Here is a 21,003-nt window from a genome sequence, read left to right on the forward strand (position 1 = left end):
CACTGTGGGTAGCTATCCCACAGTTCCCGCAGTCTCCTCTGCCCATTGGAATTCTGGGTTGAGATCCCAATGCCTGATGGGGCTAAAACATTGTCGCGGGTGGTTCTGGGTACATATCGTCAGGCCCCCGTTCCCTCCCTCCCTCCGTGAAAGCAAGGGCAGACAATCATTTTGTGCCTTTTTTCCTGAGTTACCTGTGCAGACGCCATACCACGGCAAGCATGGAGCCTGCTCAGGTAACCGTCACCGGATGTCTCCTGGGTGCTGGCAGACGCGGTACTGCATTGCTACACAGCAGCATCAACCCATTGCCTTGTGGCAGCAGACAGTGCAATAGGACTGGTAGCCGTCATCGTCATGTCCGAGGTGCTCCTGGTCGCCTCTGTGAGGTCGATCAGGAGCGCCTGGGCAGACATGGGCGCAGGGACTAAATTTGGAGTGACTTGATCAAGTCATTCTCTTTAGTTTTGCAGTCAGTCCTATTGAACCATCTTATGGTGAGCAGGCAGGCGATACGGATTGCTAGCAGTCCTATTGCATCATCTTCTGCCGGGCAGGCAAGAGGTGAGGATGGCTAGCAGTCCTATTGCATCATCTTCTGCCGGGCAGGCAAGAGGTGAGGATGGCTAGCAGTCCTATTGTACCATCTTCTGCCGAGCAGCCATGAGATGTGGATGGCTTGCAGTCCTTCTGCACCGTCTGCTGCCAGCCAAAGATGTAAAAGATAGATGGAGTGTATCAAAACAAGAAATAGACCAGATTTGTTTTGTACTCATTTGCAAACCACCCCTCCATCCCCCGTCTAGGGGACTCATTCCTCTAGGTCACACTGCAGTCACTCACGGAGAAGGTGCAGCGAGGTAAATCTAGCCATGTATCAATCAGAGGCCAGACTAACCTCCTTGTTCCAATAAGAACAATAACTTAAGTGCACCATTTCTTATTGGAACCCTCCGTGAAGTCCTGCCTGAAATACTCCTTGATGTAAAGCCACCCCCTTTGTTGATTTTAACTCCCTGTAAGCCAACCCTGTAAGCCGTGTCGTCAGTCGCCCCTCCCTGCGTCAGAGCAACAGCAAACAATCGTGCATCTGAGTTGAGAGTGCTGTCCAGAGCAGTCACAATGGAGCACTCTGGGATAGCTCCCGGAGGCCAAGACCGTCGAATTGTGTCCACAGTACCCCAAATTCGACCCGGCAAGGCCGATTTAAGTGCTAATCCACTTGTCAGGGGTGGAGTAAGGAAGTCGATTTTAAGAGCCCTTTAAGTCGAAATAAAGGGCTTCATCGTGTGGACAGGTGCAGGTTTACATCGATTTAACGCTGCTAAATTCGACCTAAAGTCCTAGTGTAGACCAGGGCTATGTGGTGAAGGAGTTTAGTCAAGCCAGAGCTCTGGTGTGCTCCACGTGGCAGACGTCTCAATTCTAAAAATTGTGCCCGACATCTGTAACAAAAGTTGCCATGTCCCTATAAAATACTATTTATCATCATGCTCATTCTTCTTTTCTTCGCTCCCTTTAAAACCCAGACGTTTATGTGTTTTTAAAAACAAATGAAGAGCCTCGATGAGACTTTGCCCTGTTTCACTCTGGAGTGACTTAATTATAAGTAGAGGTTCAGCAGTGAAATATCCCCTGACTCTTGCCTACACAGATGGCAACAAGGGCGTCTATAATATACAGTGTATAGACCACAGGAACAAGGGCCACATTCAGAGAAGCTGCTGAACAGTACGAACAGTTAGCAGCAGTGAGAATTAGCCAAGGTAAAAGCATTGTGGTGCACAAACGCGAAAACAAAAGAGACTTCCCTCTGTTCTAACACTGTACCTGTTCAGACAGTACAGTACTTGTTAAAAAACCGGAGTCGATAATTGTATGGTTGTGAATGTAGGCGGTTTGCTAGCGCTAGCAACGAAAGTCTTGGGCTTATATAACCACTGCAGTGGCAATGACTAGACTGTCACCAGCATGGCGTTATTCACCCAAACAGGACACGAAGTACTGGAAACCCACCAGTCGTTAACCCCTTTGCTGATTTTGGAACTTTTGGGATGATGAAAAGTCAACATTTTCCCCGGAAAGCAGACACTTGATGTGAAAAATGTAGTTTAGCTGAAATCCCAATTTTCTGGACAGACCAGCCCCTGTATTAACTTTTGCAGGGCGCCCCTTCCATGCTGGGGAACGCCCCTTTAAGGAGGAACTCTTCTCCGAGGGAGTCCATGAGTTAGCCACAAACAGGAGTTTTGGTCGCATGGGCCGCCAGGAAAACAGTGTGTGTGTGGTGGTGGAGTAACGGGAGGCTTTGCCCTTATGCCTCCAGCCTATCTCAACAGATTCCAGAAGATTAGGAAGGCAATGCCTTGTTTATTTCAGTGGAGGGCATATCCCATCCCACTGAGGTTTCCTTTTTCCTACGGGATACAGCTTTAAGTCACTACTGTATATTAAACTGTTTTTTTTTTTTGTATTTGTCTTATGAATATCCTCATTCATTGGTGCCTAACCCTAGCATCACCTTGCCTGGATGTAGGATTGTACAGCAGAAACTTCACAGCTTTCCTTAGCGAACAAGTGCTCTTACTTCAGTTCACTGACTTCAGTGTCTAAACACAAAGAGGCTCAGAATCGCCCTGCTTTCCTGAGCCCTTGCTAGAACTGTGCTAGGGCACATTGAAGCCAAGAGGTTCTGTGCAGTATGCCCAGAGAAAGGGCACATTAGCGGCTCACAGTACGCGTGCCTCAGTTTTTAAAATTAAAACCACCAGGGCAATAAGTGCAGGGCCGTATGTTTCAAGCACCTCATCACCAGGAAAGACGTGAAGATTCCGTAGCTATTGGGCTCTGTGTTTTGCCCTAACCAAGCAGCATGGAGACGTTCACATAAAATTTAATTTTCCAGTAACAATGAACAGAAACTGACTGAGCTGCCTCAATGTATTTGGTATTCACAGGAATAACACTGATCATAATGAGTTCATTTAATATTAATAGTCATTACAGCAAACAAGCATAAATCCAAGCCACCCAGAGGAAACAGAATAAGCCAGACTCAAAGCGTTGCATGTACACATACTTGAAGGTATTTCAGTTCTGTGTGAGTCCTGCAACTGACATCCATCTGTACTTAAAGTATGCACAGTGGAAAGAATACTTCTTAAAGGAGCTACTGCGCATTTAGTTTTAGATCAACCTGAATGTTTAGAGGAGGAACACTGGCAGTCTTATCGCCATTGATTATTATCTGCATTATTGCAACTGCAGAGGAAACAGAGCACAGCTTATATCCAGGGGGAAAAAACTATCTGTGTTAGAAATCAGGAGCCTCTATGGCAACTATGTATCTTAGACACAGCCTGTCTGATACACCAGGGAGGTACTTTAGCATTATGCTTGATTTAGTTCTCCTGAAATCTAGCCATGTGTATGCCTGCATGTGTGTGCATGCTGCCTGGTGACTCCTGTAATAAATGTAAGACACACGACTGCTAGCAAGAGACCAGGTTTTATGTGCTGACCCGAGACATCTGACATGGCTCTGCGTTATAATGGTTAATATCCCTGTCACATGAGAGGAGTCACCCTCTGCTGATTCCAGAAGCTGCTATTATATATAAATTGTACATTCATCGGCCACATCCTCAGCAGTCTCCTTCCCCACCCCCCCCTAAAAATAGCGCCTGTTAATTAGGGTGACTGGAGCCCCCGGGGAGTACGGCACAATGGCATGCAGAGGGTGCGAATGGACTCTGTAGGCTCTCCGTGTCCTACCCCCGTTTTAGTAAACCGATATCTCATTGGTTACACTGCATTTGGGGCCTTCCATAGCTGGCCCAGGAAGTTTGACCCATAGAGTGAAAACTATTGAGAAAGTATAATATTATATTGGTGAAAACGCTAGACTTATAGGATGCTCTAGGAAAATTCAGAGCCATCACCTTATACCCAATCCCACTGGCAGCCCAGTGTCAGAAAACGTTGCCCTCTCAGCATTAGATAACGCTGGTTTCCTCTTATAATGTGACATTCTTCTCGGAAGAGGACTTGAAGGGGCAGGTGTCACTGGGTACGTCTACACTGAAAGGAAAAACCCATGGCCCCGAGTCTCAGAGCTGGGGGCAATTGACTCAGGCTCGTGGTGCTAGAAATAGCAGTGTAGACGTTTGGGCTCTGAAACCCACTCAGGAGAAGGATGCAGCCCGAGCCCCGCGAGCCAGGGTCAATTGATCCGGGCTCTGAGACTCGGTGCTGTGGGGTTTTTGTTGCAGTGTAGACGTACCCATGACGGTTGCATGGATCCTGCCTCATCCAGGCTCCCATAGCAGCCAGGAGGGAAGGTAGAGTGGTGAGGGTTCTCCCAAGCTTCATGGGACTTGGAGCCAAGACCCTTCGGTAATGGCAGTAAATCCCACACCCTCACACAGGAGTGCTCAGGTGGCAACCCTGTGAGCTCAAACTCATGTTGTTTTTCCCTATGTGGAGATGGGGCCCTGTAAAAGGAAGTTATTTTAGTTCTCCAGTGTAAGCTGACAGTGATCACGAGAAGCACCTTGCAAGTGGAACTGAGGTTCAAATACATCTATTTTTATTTATGGGAAATGATTAATCCATCCTACTGCATGAATTTGGAACTGCTTGGCTTAAAGAGGGAATCGGAAGATTTCTCAGCAGTAAGGAACAAATGTCATTGCTGTTAATCAAACTGTGAGAGTAAACCACAATAATGGTGGTGATTACTGGATGTTGTTATAGTCTGTGCCAATTTACAGCCTAATTTCGCTGACCCAAGACAGTTTGGAGACGCATTATGGATGTATATCGCAAGCTCAGCCAACTATGGCCCTCGTTCAGGAAAGCATCTCTATTCAGGAAAGCACTTAAGCACTTGCTTAACTTTAAGCACATGCTGAGGTCCCACTGGTTCCAGCTGGAGCTGTGGGTGTTTAGCACTGCTGGAAATCAAACTCCATGCCTGTTCTGGAGAGACTGTGGTCAGTGCTTTAGATGTGGTTTCCCTTGGAAAAATGTGTCTACGCAAAAATGACAACTTCTTATCCTAATCTGGTGCATTTAGAGTCATCTCTTCTCACTTCAGAGAGGACACCAGATCACCAATCCTAGTTAAACATTTCTAAGCTCCTGTTAGAAGTGCAGAGCCAGAAGGCAGGATGCTCTGAAGTCCATGGGTCCGTCCACACAGCAAAAAAACCAATAAACAAAAATACCCTCAGCAGTGAGTCTCAGAGCCAGATTCACTGACTCACTGTCACGCTACAGGGCTAGAAACAGCAGTGCAGACATTCCCACTCTGGCTGAAGCCCAAGCTCTGAGACCAACCCCACTCGCTGAGTTCCAGGGCCCAGGTTCCAGCCTAAGTGGGAACATCTACACTGATATTTTTAGACCCACAGTGTGAGCCCGAATTAGCTGACCCAGGCTCTGAGACTTGTTGCCACAGTAATTTTTTTTGTTGGGAGATAGCCAGCAATTCAGGCAACTGGCACTCAATCCCCTACTCTGCAACAGACTTCCTGAGTGACCTTGGGCAAGTCATTTAGCCTCTCTGTGCCACTGTTCCCCATTGGTAACATGTGAATAATAGTCCTATCTCTTAGGGTTGAGAGGCTAAATGCAGTAAAGAGTGTGAGGTGCTCAGATACTGTAGTAAAAGAGCCCACAGATAGACTGGAGAAAGAGCTAGATTCCATTTTCACTCAAGATGCATCGACAAGATTGTGTACTTAATTCCAGCTGCTCTCGGTTACACCTGTGCAGTCCCTTTACAGGTAATCGGTTTGCATGGCAGATGTAGACTGAAAGACTCGTGATTACTGGCACTGATGATTCACTGTCCAGAAAGAACACAGCGTGGCCTTACAATCCTAGGCTGAGGATTCAGGACTGGCTATTCAAAGAATACCTTTGTTCACTGGTGAGCGGAGCTATTGATTTGGAATTCACGGAGCCACAATAAACTTGGAACCCCATGATGCCATTTTTATAGTCACTCTCCATGCACTTTAAGCTCAAATTTCCCAGGGTAACTCAGGCTTATGCTTGATTAGAGCACTTAAAACTCTAGACATGGTTTTGCGAGTCAGTAACTGCTCTTACCCTGTTGGAGTCGATTCTAGCCCTGGAGGTGTAGATAGGAGGAGGGATGTTAAAGGCCTGAGGAACTAAATATTCCTCAGCATCCATCATATCTTCCAGGTCTTCCTCATCCAGCAGATTTTGGAAGAATTTGCTGTCGTTTGGGCTGGGGAGCTTCATACGGTCATCACCCTGAATGTGTCACATGGACGGAGGAAAATAACACAGAGTTGAATTAATTCTATGAGCATGGTGACCTGCTTTCTATACCACCTGGCAGTCATGGTGCAGAGACTATGCCTATACTCAGGTTGCCCTACATCACCAGAGCTACAGAGTTGATTTTGATTTTTGGCTGGGAAGACAATGACAGGAGGGAATAACTGCATTAAGCAAGCAAAAATAAATGTTTTGCATTCCTGTTTTTGAACTTTTTTTCTTTCTTTTTTAAAATAAACTCAATTCTGGACCCAGTAGACCAGCTTCTGGCAAGGTCTGATGTATGTTGTGAAATATTTGAGATATGAAGGCTAATGCAGGAAATATATATGTATAAAATATGGAAAGTGGGCTTCTTTGCTTTTTATTTTATTTTATTTTTATTTGGGTCTTTTAAAGATTTATTGTGTGAAACTCCCCTGTTAGCCACATGGAAGGCCTTATAAGAATTTAATAGGGATGAAATCAATAGGAATTAAACTAGGTAATAACAACATTTGGATTGCCTTAGTGCCCATGGTCCCAGTCAGGGATCAAGCCCCTATTGTGCTAGGTCCTGTACAAACACAGAACAAAATACAGCCCCCTGCTTCAAAGAGCTCGTGATCTACAGAAATTACACTAAAAACCTATATAAATTCATAGAGAATAAAGTCCTGTCTAGAGAATTGTTTAACCATGCTGTAGAATTTAACAGAGAATTATATCCCTGCCATAGAATTCTATACCTTGGTTTAAAACTCCAATGGAGAGGTTGTTTGCAGTGTTGTAGTCGCCCTGTTGGGCCCAGGATATTAGAGAGACAAGGTGGGTGAGGTAATATCTTTTATGGGACCAACTTCTGCTGGTGAAAGAGACAACTAGTGAAAGGACCTGAAGAGGAGCTCAAAAGTTTGTCTCTTTCATCAACAGAAGTTGACCCAATAAAAGATCTTACCTCACTCATGGAGAGGTTATCATTCCTGATTATATTCCATAGGACTTTCCACACGGGCCGAGACACAAGTGCTGCAATGGAGTTAAATTGAGGTGAGCATTTGTGATTTAGTGTCCTAAAAGACCACTATGGAAGAGGCCAAACAGCACAACGAAAGAGGCCACATGGGTGACCTCACATGATGAAATACCCACCAGATTATATAGCAAATTACCTTGATAATGAGATTAAAAAGATAACAAAAGGAAGTACAACAAATGCAGTAAATTCTTTTAGTTAGTGAAATAATTATCCAGGCAAGTTTTCTGCGGCCTTCATTTTTTAAACATTACTCCCCTTTGAGCTCAGTGAGGAGTATTGCGAGGAAAAGGCCACATTATGATACTATTACTCATGCTGACTATTGTTTTACTGATCAAATTGTTCCACTGAACTGTCTGTATTGATCATTGTGAGTCAGCCTATCAGAATCTGGCCCAAACGGATTCCATGTTCTGGCCTCTGGTATTTAATAATTATGTTATTGGCACTGCAATTTTTTGTCCAACCTGTTCTTAAAAACCTTCCGTGACAGGGATTCTACAACCTCCCTTGAAAGCCTGATCCAGAGCTTAACTACCCTGATAGTTAGAAAGTTTTTCTAATGTCTAACCTAAATCTCGCTTGCTACCAATTAAGCCCATTACTTCTTGTCCATCGCTCAGTGGCCATGGAGAACAATTGATCACTGTCCTCATTATAACAGCCCTTAACATAACTGAAGACTCTTATCAGATCCCAGCTCAGTCTTTTTTACTCAGGCCCAGTTTTCATTTTGAAATCTTCTCACAGGTCAGGGTTTCTAAACCTTTTATCATTTTTGTTGCTCGCCTCTGGACTCTCTCCAATCTGTCCACATCTTTCCTGATGCGTGGAGCCCAGAACTGGACACAGTGTGCCAGCGGAGTGTGGGGTAGATTTGGGATAATGTAAATATGGAGTTAGGAATTGAATTCCATGCGCCCGTTTTTTCAAATCTCAGCATTGCTCTCTCTCTCTCTATTGAGCTATCTTAGAGTATTAGTTGACGTTTCTAAGAACAGGTTAGACAAACACTTGTCAGGGATGGTCTAGCTTTACTTGGTCTTGCCTCAGAGCAGGGGATTGGCCTAGATGACCTCTCGAGGTTCCTTCCAGCCCGACATTTCTATGATTCTACTATTATCACAACTGCTTTTTTCTTTTAGCAGGGATGTGAGAGCTTCTGATGCACTTATATTCATTCCAGGGATTTTACAAGCAGAATTAAAATGATTTCCAGATGTTCCAGAGTTGCTGACCTGAATGACAAGGTATCTCTGAGGGTCTCGAGCCATTCTAGAAAATTCAGCAGCCAATTCCTTGAATTTAGGCCGACTGTCAGCATCAATCATCCAGCCTGTGGGCAGATTTAAGAAGAAAAAAAAGTTGATTGGTAACAAGGACTGTCATTACATTTTGAACAACATTTGAAACAATCCTTAGTTTGAAGTGCAACGATGCCTCTGGTGTATTTGGCCTGCAGAAGGTAAAAACAAAATTCAGTTGTTCAGGAAAATTGGAAAGATGATAATAAACAATGCTCCTAAAATAGCGGAAGGCGGATCTTGTGGTTAAGGCCTGGAGATCTGTATTCAATTCCTGGCTTTGCTGCTGTGGGACCTTGGGCAAATAGCTTAATTTATCTGTGCCTCAGTTTGCCATCTTTAAAATGGGGATGGTACTAGTGTCTTTCTAATCCCACCACGCTTGTCAGTCTTGTCTGTTTAGATCAGAAGCTCTTTGGGGCAGGGAATGTCTCTTACTATTGATCTGTACAGTGCCTCGCACGATGGGGCCTGTATTTCAATCAGGGCCTCTGGGCACTATCATAATACTACTAGTATCTGCTAATCCATAATGTATTCCAGGTTATAGCAGACTGTTAAACAGATCTGAACACTCTCACCTCTCTCAAGTATTTTTTCTCCCTCCTCACCATTAGTGCTGCCATCGTCAGCTATTGGCTACACTTTAACATTATTTGCAGGCATAAGCCCTGCTGCAGGCTATATCTATTATCGAGACACATTCCGCCTTAAACAAGCAAAGACTTTCCCCCCCCCTCCTCTCCCTCTCACATTCTCTCAGAAAAGTTCATTAGAAAGAATGGCCTCCTCTTTGAATGCCTGCTGCAAAACAGTTAGTGCAAAGCAACTGATAAATGCCACTCAGCAACAGCTGCTGGTTTATCTCAGCGCCAACCTCTGCTACGAAAAGATTCTATCAGCAATTTTCCAGGAATGTGTCCTCATTTAGCAGGGACTGTCAGTGAAATGGTCCTTATTTCCCACAGCCCTATTCCACTGAAGATGTGACCAAAGTAGAAGAACCAAAGCTTCCTTAGCCAGAAGGCAGTTTGGCAAGAATGCTAAAAGATTAGGGGTACCCCATTAGCAATGGTTTCCCCAATTTCAGATGTCCGGAATATCCCGTCTACCTGCATCTGCTTTCAACACTATAGAATTGTTTCTTATTCATTAGAACTGTATTCTATTACAATATTCTTGAGTTTGATCCAAATGGTCCCCTTCCATGTGTTTAGCTCTTCTAGTCGACTTCCAAACTACATTCCGTTGCATTACTAGATGCCATGATAATCAAGTGCCTTGCTCTTTTATCGTCCATATCTTATAGATGCTCCAATCCTTTCTCACAAATGTATGCATATCTGTAGTCCCGCTGAAGTCAATGGGACTATTCACATGACTGAGGGACTCTTCAGCATGAGTAAAACATGCAGAATCAGTTTCTATGGCTGAAATGATATATTGAGGAGAATTCCTATATTAGAGGAAATGTCATGCAATTCTTACAAAAACAATTCCCGAGCCATAGACAATCAAACTGTACAAGGGGTAGATTGCCCTTGTATCAGCACTGTGAAAGACTAAATGAAAGGCAGTCTGCTGAAAAACAAAATCTTCCATTTATCCCTATCAGAATTGTTTGTGTTTGGATTTTAGGGCCCATGTAGGTTCCAGATGGACAGTGTGGAAGATTCAGCTCCTATTTACCCACAGAGTGTATACAGTACAGGAAGTGAGGATGCAAATTACCTTATAACATCTGACCAATGTGCCTCAAACCTACAGCCATTACTAAGATTAGGGTATTACAATCCTTGGCCTCTCTGCTAACACTTCCAGGAAGGAGGTGCATATTGATTCTAAGGGACTGTGATTTTTGTGATGTGGACACTTGTTCATTGGGAATTAGATGAAACTATAAAACGCAAGCCACCAGAGAGCCCCTGTACTGAACATGTGTGGCAGTCTTCAGCCTCTAATGACCTGTGTTGGGTTTAATCTTGCAGTTAGGGGTGAAAGGAACTATATCCCATTAACAATCTCTGAGTGATTTACTGCACCCATATGACAAGCTTCAGGCTACAAATGCAACTCTGAGAAGAGAGAAATCCCATTTTCTTACTAAGAATATACATATTTACCTCCTCCAGTTTATCTTCTTAGTTCTGCTCTTTTTTGTGTGCAAATCAAAAGGGAAAAGCCCATGTTAGAACGAAGAGATGGCTGTATGTTAATTTCACTTAAATGAAGTCAGAAACACCACAGAGAGGTTCCTAATTCTTTTTTAATTAGAAGTCTAGGCTTTGAGGATCCATTTGCGTGCACATCTCTCTCTGTGTCTCTCTTGCGGGGGAAGAAGGGCAGGGTAAGTGAGAATCCAGATATAAACTATTTTCATTTTTTGCTAAAATATACGTGTCCATAAACTACTGGATCCAGCTAAACAAACAAAAACAAATCCTCAGCTGTGTTATATTTGTTATATTAAGTCAATTTCTCTTTAATAAAAAAATTATGGATTTCTTTCCTCAATATTTGAGATTTCTGTTTTGGAACCAACTCTTCCCTTTGCCACTTTCAATGCCTGACTACCCATGTACCATAATTATGTTTAATGCTATCGTTTTTTACATCAAAATCAATTGTCATGGAAATGACAAGTGTTTACAATCACAATCATACAATTTTGACTTCATAGCGAGGATGTGTGATACCATCTCACAGTAATAAGAAGAGGCGCTAACTCAAACCCTTCACAGCTAAACTCATATCCTTTGCAATGGGGGGGTAGGGGGGTGGAAGGGGAAAGGTGCATGCTATGTTCAAATGTAATTTATAAAACCGTAGGAAGCTTTTTGTTTTGAAACAGTCTGCATTATTAGCAAGCGCTGTCAGATGCAATGGAAAACGTTCTGCAAGCATTGAGCACAGTGATATTAAAACGACAGATACTCACATTTCACCATCACCATGTAAACATCAATGGTGCAGATAGGCGGCTGGGGCAACCGTTCCCCTTTCTCTAACAGGTCAGGAATTTCTCGCGTCGGGATTCCATCATAGGGTTTTCCGCCAAAGGTCATAAGCTCCCAAATAGTGACACCTGGGAACAAACGAGTATAAGATTAGGGGCATGTTTTATTTAAGTTGTTCAAAACACCTTATGGATCAGTTTGAGGCCCAATATTGGATTACAATGTGATGAACCTGTCTCATTCATTCTCAGAAGCAGTGCACGTATAAAGTGTCCAGAGCTTGCTCAGACTTACGTTGGATCCACCACTTAACGGCTATTGGAAGACTGTGGAACAGCACTTGAGTTCGATTCTAACGATGATGTCTCTTGTTTGTATTGGGTTAAGAAAAAGTTCAGGCATGACAGATAGGGGAGACTTGGAACAAATTAGCGGTGTAGAGTGCAGGCATGACAGATAGGGAAGACTCAGAACATATACATGGAAACAATAACAGAAGAATATGCCTTGCTCTTTTATCATATCAAAATGGAAAATGAATGGTTGATGTTATTGTAAGGGGCAAAAAACCTAAAGATGTTCTCTAAATTGTAGCATCAACTTCCCATAATGATGCAGAGTGAATAAGGTTATGTCATTATCTTTGCCTTGTAAGTCATTCAGTCACTTGTGTTGGTTCCTCTTAAATCACCTTATGGATTTGGGTTATGATAATGCTGTGATTTAAACCTGGGATCCTCTTTTTGAATAGCCTGAGGATTTTTTTGGCAGCTAAGCAAAAAGATAAATAACATATATCACAAGTAACAGAATTTATCCCAAAAGACAATCTTTAATATTAAAAATACTGCTGCCTTCCCAACACTCTCCTTTGTTTTGCTTTTATTTTATTGTAAAGGTCATTTAAAATATGCCTCCAGCCTGGTAATCGTATTTTGCAGACTGTCACTTCCAATCTGAGGAGAGAGAAGTAAAAATACATATCCGTGAAACATGCATTTGTTTTCTCCCCCATTCACCTCCACACTGATGTTTAATAACTAAATCTTGTCAATCGTCTTGTTTTATTCTTTCAAATTACAGATGTGCTGGGCTTCCTGTTTTAAATTGAGCTGCATAAATAACGGAGGAAGATGTATATTTTGCTAACTGGGGCAATCCTCAGTTTGGGGGTGGGGAGGAAGCTGCTTTATGCATACAGTTTTAATCTCATATAATCATATATTTTTCTTCGCTGGACAGAAGAAGATCGCTACCTGGCAATAGCAAACAGTGTATTTTACTGCTACCCACAGGTAAAAGTGAGTAATGAGTTTCCGTTGATACTGTACAGCTTTATTTCAAAACTATTCAGCAACAGAAACTTTGGATGAGGTCCAGTGTCTCTAATTACCTATTATGGGTCTGATGCCGTGAGATTCCATTTGTAAAGGTGCAGGATTCTTTCTCAATAACAGCTGGACAAGTTAAACAGGCAAACAACCAAGCAGATGCCTAACAGCTCATTCTGATATTCATAGTTAACGCAGTTAAATAAACTCTCTAAATATTGAAATCACCTGGTTTTCAGTTTAGATTCCTTGTGGCCTGACCTTTCTCACCCATTCCAAAATTGTTTGTGAAATTAAACCTAAGCCTGAATAAGCCAGTCTCTGCTCTTCGCTTTCTTCCCCCTCCCCCTCTCTCTTGCCGTGTTTGTTCTGTGTTATGACATATTCCTTTTTATGTGACTGTAGTACAGAAACTCCCATAAGCCAGAAAATGTTTTTTTGACATTCCTGGCTTTCAGAGTTCGGTTTTCAAGGAACTGTTGGAAATTATGACCTGCAGTCATATTTCCACCAATCTGTGGCGAAACTAAAAGAGGCTTTTTTCTGTCACAATGATCAGCCAAACTGCTACCAAACCAGAGCTTCTGGCAGGCCACCCAGCAGGGACATTGTGAGCAGGGAAATAACATTTTAGTGAGCAGGGAAATAACACAGAAGACAGGTAACAATGCAATTTAGACGTATTTTTTTAAAAAATAGAGGAAACACAAGGTAACAGTTATCTCCTTTTGGAAATACGGGTTGATAAATAAACATCAGTGACGCAATAAAAGAACGTTATGTATTTCACAAGCGATGAATTCTTAAGCACAGTCACATGGAAGATTTACCATAGCTCCAAACATCGCTCTGATGGGTGAATTTCCTGTAGTGTATACATTCCAGAGCCATCCACTTAATCGGCATCTTGGGAGCAAAAAGATACATGAACGTTAGAAAAAATAATAATGAATAAAATAATATGAATGGGTCCTAAACCCAGGTATCCAGTTCTCTCTCCCTCTCTCAGTTACTAATTTAAAACCCCCCAAAGTCAGAAAATTAAAAAATTAAGGCTCACAACAATAAAGTAAATAAATACTTGACCAAATTCTGTGCTCATTAACATGCGAGGAGCCCTCAGAGAGACAGTGTAGCAATGATTTACAGTCTGTGCAACCCCATGGAATTCTTCATGTCTCGATTTCAGTGGGGTTGCTCGGGGTACAGAATCTGACCTGGTGATTTTGCACACACGTAATGAAAAGCAGAGCAGGCACTCAGCTATCATAGTAATGGGAATGGTGTAAAGAGCTTCAATGAAAGAGAACAGAACAGATTTTGGGTCACAGCATATACTGAGGTTAGAAATAAGCAGAACCTTCTATTAGAAACCCTTCACCGCACCCAAGCTTTGGTGATTCAGAAACATTGGAACAACCAGTTCCTTGTTACCCCTGGATTTAACATTATAAAATCAAAACAGTTTGGCCAGTAGAATGATTGTGTCCGAACCCTTAAAATTTAGGTGGTTTGGAAAAAAATGGAACCCTTTTGATTTTGACAAGGTTTTGCAAAACCAAAGCACGGGCAGCCTGGCCACTCACTAGTGCAGATACATAACAACCTACGTAGTCATCAACAATGCTACAAGACAATGAGTTAATAGTGGGATGAGAATTTTAACTTCTCCATTTCCGGACTTGTGTGTGTGTGTGTGTAAAAGGTCCAATCCTGCAAGCCCTTTGCATCCAAAACACCAACTGACTTCAAATGGGCAGTGTGTGACATGACTATTGCCTTGTAGGAGCAGAGCCTCAGGGTATACACTATATCCTACCAAATAAGGGTCATCTTCTTTTGAAACTATAGAGCATGTCATTGAAAAGAAACCCTCCCCACCAAATAAACCTACAACTGCAGGTGCCCTGGTAAAATCTTAATGGCTGGATAAAGCAGTAAATAGGTCGGCATTGTGAAAATACCCTATGTAGTTGATTAGAGAACTGTTATCTCTATATTTATGGCAGGGATATCATTCTCTATTAAATTCTATAGGTTGGTTTAATGCCTTGACAGAAAGGAAATCATACTGAGTTCTATAGAGACCTATTTAATTTCTGCAGAAGTCTATTACATTCTGTAGGATTTTTCCAGACAGGAACAATTTCAGGAGCAGAGCTGTATTATTCATCAGCTGCCTAAGCCCTCCTTAGCAAACTTACAGTAAAGCTTTAAAATGCAAACAACTTCTGGGTTGGGAAGCGATACTTCTCAGAAGCAGAACAATTGCATTTCTGGTGCATACATCCTACCCCAGCCCCCTGTAGTGTGTTTGGACCCATGAGTCCAGGACACCCTCTAAGAGCTGCAGGAAGAATCTACAGGCTGCCTTTGTCCTTCACGGGAAGGAATGGGTGGAGAAGGGGCAGAGGGGGCACTGGAGGGGAGATCAGAGGAACTGGAGGAGTCAGGGAAGGCTGCCAAATCTCTATCCTCATTGCTGGAAGGTCCTTGCGGTGCTGGGGAGCAGGAAAGCAACCACTGACTATCGCTGTGCAAATAACCGATTTTTCAGGGAAAAATGGGTTTCCACTTGACCCAATTTAAAAAAAATATATTTGGTGAATGGAAAAGTTAAAAAAAAAATCCCTTCCTTTTTGGGTTGAACGAAACATTTCGTTCGACCCCAAGTGAAATGTTTTGTGTTGCTTTTAAAAAATTTTCAAGTTTTATTTTAATAATAGTGAAGTAAATTTCAAAATGAAAAGTCGTTTGAATAAAAATCGGAAATGTTGAGATATTTTTGGATTTTTTGTTTTTTACCGAAACACCTGGGCAAGTTCTGCATGAATGAGTGAAATGTTTCGTTTGACCTGAATCTGCATTTTTCGGCACCCCCCCCCCCCCCCCGCCAAAAAAAAAAAGTTTTAATCAAAAAATTTCGCCCGGACCTGCTGCTGGTTCCTTTGACGCTTCTTGCCCCACCAGCTGTATCCCTGTTGCCTGTCTCCCCACAATTGCTATTCATGGCATAGTTGGACTCAGCAGCAGGACATGGGGCAGGGGGCTAAGATTCGCGATGTGACGGAGAGACTGCCGAGACTCATCAAGCCCTCGGATCGCTACCCCTTCCTGCTTCTCCACGTGGGCACCAATGATACTGCCAAGAATGACCTTGAGCGGATCACTGCGGACTACGTGGCTCTGGGAAGAAGGATAAAGGAGTTGGAGGCGCAAGTGGTGTTCTCGTCCATCCTCCCCGTGGAAGGAAAAGGCCTGGGTAGGGACCGTCGAATCGTGGAAGTCAACGAATGGCTACGCAGGTGGTGTCGGAGAGAAGGCTTTGGATTCTTTGACCATGGGATGGTGTTCCATGAAGGAGGAGTGCTGGGCAGAGACGGGCTCCATCTTACGAAGAGAGGGAAGAGCATCTTTGCCAGCAGGCTGGCTAACCTAGTGAGGAGGGCTTTAAACTAGGTTCACCGGGGGACGGAGACCAAAGCCCTGAGGTAAGTGGGAAAGCGGGATTCCGGGAGGAAGCACAGGCAGGAATGTCTGTGAGGGGAGGGCTCCTGCCTCATACTGGGAATGAGGGGCGATCAACAGGTTATCTCAAGTGCTTATATACAAATGCACAAAGCCTTGGAAACAAGCAGGGAGAACTGGAGGTCCTGGTGATGTCAAGGAACTATGACGTGATTGGAGTAACAGAGACTTGGTGGGATAACTCACATGACTGGAGTACAGTCATGGATGGTTATAAACTGTTTAGGAAGGACAGGCAGGGCAGAAAAGGTGGGGGAGTAGCACTGTATGTAAGGGAGCAGTATGACTGCTCAGAGCTCCGGTACGAAACTGTGGAAAAACCTGAGTGTCTCTGGATTAAGTTTAGAAGTGTGTGCAACAAGAGTGATGTAGTGGTGGGAGTCTGCTATAGACCACCGGACCAGGGGGATGAGGTGGATGAGGCTTTCTTCCGGCAACTCACGGAAGCTACTAGATCGCATGCCCTGATTCTCATGGGTGACTTTAATTTTCCTGATATCTGCTGGGAGAGCAATACAGCGGTGCATAGACAATCCAGGAAGTTTTTGGAAAGCGTAGGGGACAATTTCCTGGTGCAAGTGCTAGGGGAGCCAACTAGGGGGGGCGCTTTTCTTGACCTGCTGCTCACAAACCAGGTAGAATTAGTGGGGGAAGCAAAAGTGGATGGGAATCTGGGAGGCAGTGACCATGAGTTGGTTGAGTTCAGGATCCTGACGCAGGGAAGGAAGGTAAGCAGCAGGATACGGACCCTGGACTTCAGGAAAGCAGACTTCGACTCCCTCAGGGAACAGGTGGCCAGGATCCCCTGGGGGACTAACATGAAGGGGAAGGGAGTCCAGGAGAGCTGGCTGTATTTCAAGGAATCCCTGTTGAGGTTACAGGGACAAACCATCCCGATGAGTCGAAAGAATAGTAAATATGGCAGGCGACCGGCTTGGCTTAATGGTGAAATCCTAGCGGATCTTAAACATAAAAAAGAAGCTTACAAGAAGTGGAAGGTTGGACATATGACCAGGGAAGAGTATAAAAATATTGCTCGGGCATGTAGGAAAGATATCAGGAGGGCCAAATCGCACCTGGAGCTGCAGCTAGCAAGAGATGTCAAGAGTAACAAGAAGGGTTTCTTCAGGTATGTTGGCAACAAGAAGAAAGCCAAGGAAAGTGTGGGCCCCTTACTGAATGAGGGAGGCAACCTAGTGACAGAGGATGTGGAAAAAGCTAATGTACTCAATGCTTTTTTTGCCTCTGTTTTCACTAACAAGGTCAGCTCCCAGACTGCTGCGCTGGGCATCACAAAATGGGGAAGAGATGGCCAGCCCTCTGTAGAGATAGAGGTGGTTAGGGACTATTTAGAAAAGCTGGACGTGCACAAGTCCATGGGGCCGGACGAATTGCATCCGAGAGTGCTGAAGGAATTGGCGGCTGTGATTGCAGAGCCCTTGGCCATTATCTTTGAAAACTCGTGGCGAACGGGGGAAGTCCCGGATGACTGGAAAAAGGCTAATGTAGTGCCCATCTTTAAAAAAGGGAAGAAGGAGGATCCTGGGAACTACAGGCCAGTCAGCCTCACCTCAGTCCCTGGAAAAATCATGGAGCAGGTCCTCAAAGAATCAATCCTGAAGCACTTAGAGGAGAGGAAAGTGATCAGGAACAGTCAGCATGGATTCACCAAGGGAAGGTCATGCCTGACTAATCTAATCGCCTTTTATGATGAGATTACTGGTTCTGTGGATGAAGGGAAAGCAGTGGATGTATTGTTTCTTGACTTTAGCAAAGCTTTTGACACGGTCTCCCACAGCATTCTTGTCAGCAAGTTAAGGAAGTATGGGCTGGATGAATGCACTATAAGGTGGGTAGAAAGCTGGCTAGATTGTCGGGCTCAACGGGTAGTGATCAATGGCTCCATGTCTAGTTGGCAGCCGGTGTCAAGTGGAGTGCCCCAGGGGTCGGTCCTGGGGCCGGTTTTGTTCAATATCTTCATAAATGATCTGGAGGATGGTGTGGATTGCACTCTCAGCAAATTTGCGGATGATACTAAACTGGGAGGAGTGGTAGATACGCTGGAGGGGAGGGATAGGATACAGAAGGACCTAGACAAATTGGAGGATTGGGCCAAAAGAAATCTGATGAGGTTCAATAAGGATAAGTGCAGGGTCCTGCACTTAGGACGGAAGAACCCAATGCACCGCTACAGACTAGGGACCGAATGGCTAGGCAGCAGTTCTGCGGAAAAGGACCTAGGGGTGACAGTGGACGAGAAGCTGGATATGAGTCAGCAGTGTGCCCTTGTTGCCAAGAAGGCCAATGGCATTTTGGGATGTATAAGTAGGGGCATAGCGAGCAGATCGAGGGACGTGATCGTTCCCCTCTATTCGACACTGGTGAGGCCTCATCTGGAGTACTGTGTCCAGTTTTGGGCCCCACACTACAAGAAGGATGTGGATAAATTGGAAAGAGTCCAGCGAAGGGCTACAAAAATGATTAGGGGTCTAGAGCACATGACTTATGAGGAGAGGCTGAGGGAGCTGGGATTGTTTAGTCTGCAGAAGAGAAGAATGAGGGGAGATTTGATAGCTGCTTTCAACTACCTGAAAGGGGGTTCCAAAGAGGATGGCTCTAGACTGTTCTCAATGGTAGCAGATGACAGAACGAGGAGTAATGGTCTCAAGTTGCAATGGGGGAGGTTTAGATTGGATATTAGGAAAAACTTTTTCACTAAGAGGGTGGTGAAACACTGGAATGCGTTACCTAGGGAGGTGGTAGAATCTCCTTCCTTACAGGTTTTTAAGGTCAGGCTTGACAAAGCCCTGGCTGGGATGATTTAACTGGGACTTGGTCCTGCTTTGAGCAGGGGGTTGGACTAGATGACCTTCTGGGGTCCCTTCCAACCCTGATATTCTATGATTCTATGATTCTATGTAGGAAGGCAGCCACTCTCCCCAGGAAGTAACAGGGGATGGCAGCAGTCTCTAGTCAGCCACCAGCATAAGCGAACAGAGAAAATGACGGGCGGGGGGTGGGAGGGGGAAGGGGGACAAGTAAAGCAGCAGAGAGACCAAGGATTTGGGAAAGGGGATGAGGAGAGACATAGACCCACCAGGGACTTTATGGGATTGGAGGAGAGACTAAGGCAAGTTAAGATGAGCATTTTTGGTGAGGCATTCCAAAGATGCGTAAGGGATAACCACTTGGAACTTGTGTCTGGGACCGCCTGAATACTGTGATGCCTCTATGTGGGTGCCTTTATCAAGTCTTGTCGTGGTGAGTCTATGTAAGACACGATACGGAATTAAACCTGTGGCGGTGCAAGGGGCAATAATATGGGAACAACAGAGGAAAGTGTCCCAGGTGTCAAGGTTAAAACCTGCCTGTTTTAATTACACACAGCAGATCTCCTGAATGCCCCAGTGTTTTGCATCCTTTCAGAGATGTCTTGAGCAAATGTTGGCACTGCAATAAGGAACTGGGGAAAAGCATGCGCAGGTTCCTTTACTGTGAGCCAACAGGCAGATTGTTGGAAACCACATGTAAAACCTTAATGGATATGCAACAAGTAAACATCTCCTGCCCCCTTCCCTTGTGGCTGCTGGATCTGTCTAGGAAAAGTAGCCTGCAAACTACTCAATGCTGGCAATAGCCTACAATGATACCTAGGGAAGTGATGGAATCTCCTTCCTTTGAGGTTTTTAAGGTCAGGCTTGACAAAGCCCTGGCTGGGATGATTTAGTTGGGGATTGGTCCTGCTTTGAGCAGGGGGTTGGACTAGATGATCTCCTGAGGTCCCTTCCAACCCTGATATTCTATGATTCTATGACAAACTGGAACAACTGCAATGCACTGACTTCAGATGTTTTCATTGCAGTAGAAATGCAGCACAAAATGGAAGACACAAGAACAAAGCCCGGCCACGATCCTGTTTTGCTCAGTTTTGCTCATCTTAGGCCAAGCCCTGTACCTTGCAGAGTCCCACTGAATAGAATGGAATAGCTTGCAGGACTGGGCCCTGATTTCCCAGAGTGCTGAGTGCATAGTCATAGCTCCCGCTGAGGTCAAAGGCAGCTCTAGTGCACGCAGGACTTTTGAAAAATGAGGCTTGTACCAAAATGTGAATTCAGGAGCCTAACGTTCAGTTTCTCTTTTTGAAAATCTCAGCCTTCATCTACAAAGTTTGCTTTTAATACTGTACATGGTCGCGCTCCAATAGTTATACCCTTTTCAAGTGACAGAATAGAGAGAACAAGAGCTTTGCACTGGAATGAATGAAGGCCCCTGCAAAAGAGCAAGGCCAGGACTGCTGGTGTGAATGCACCCACCTTCCCTCCATCAGCGTTGTACTCTTTCTCATCGCCTTCCAGGAGCCTGGCCAGGCCAAAGTCAGTGATCTTCACATGGGTTGGTGATTTTACCAAGACATTCCGGGCTGCCAAGTCCCGGTGAACCAGTCTCCTCTCTTCCAGGTACATCATTCCCTGGGGGACACAAAACATTTCTTTTAAGTCAAATAAACCCTTAAATATTTTTCATATTTCCCCCCCTCTTTTTGCAACCTG

At 44.3% G+C, this 21,003-nt stretch overlaps 1 protein-coding gene across 6 annotated transcripts in view; it reads right to left on the reverse strand.

Annotated features, from left to right (window-relative positions):
* ERBB4 (erb-b2 receptor tyrosine kinase 4) overlaps positions 1-21,003 on the reverse strand; it is a 971,255-nt gene that overhangs the window by 30,055 nt on the left and 920,197 nt on the right. For all 6 annotated transcript variants that reach the window (XM_043525750.1, XM_037912404.2, XM_043525751.1 and 3 more), the window contains 5 exons: positions 20,767-20,922; positions 13,756-13,831; positions 11,576-11,722; positions 8,572-8,669; positions 6,118-6,288 (listed from right to left, as the gene is read on the reverse strand). In XM_043525750.1, coding sequence (XP_043381685.1) covers positions 6,118-6,288; positions 8,572-8,669; positions 11,576-11,722; positions 13,756-13,831; positions 20,767-20,922 — 648 coding nt within the window. The remainder of the gene's footprint in view (positions 1-6,117; positions 6,289-8,571; positions 8,670-11,575; positions 11,723-13,755; positions 13,832-20,766; positions 20,923-21,003) is intronic.

The sequence above is a fragment of the Chelonia mydas genome, chromosome 11 (assembly GCF_015237465.2).
Source record: "Chelonia mydas isolate rCheMyd1 chromosome 11, rCheMyd1.pri.v2, whole genome shotgun sequence".
Classification (NCBI taxonomy): Eukaryota; Metazoa; Chordata; order Testudines; family Cheloniidae; genus Chelonia; species Chelonia mydas.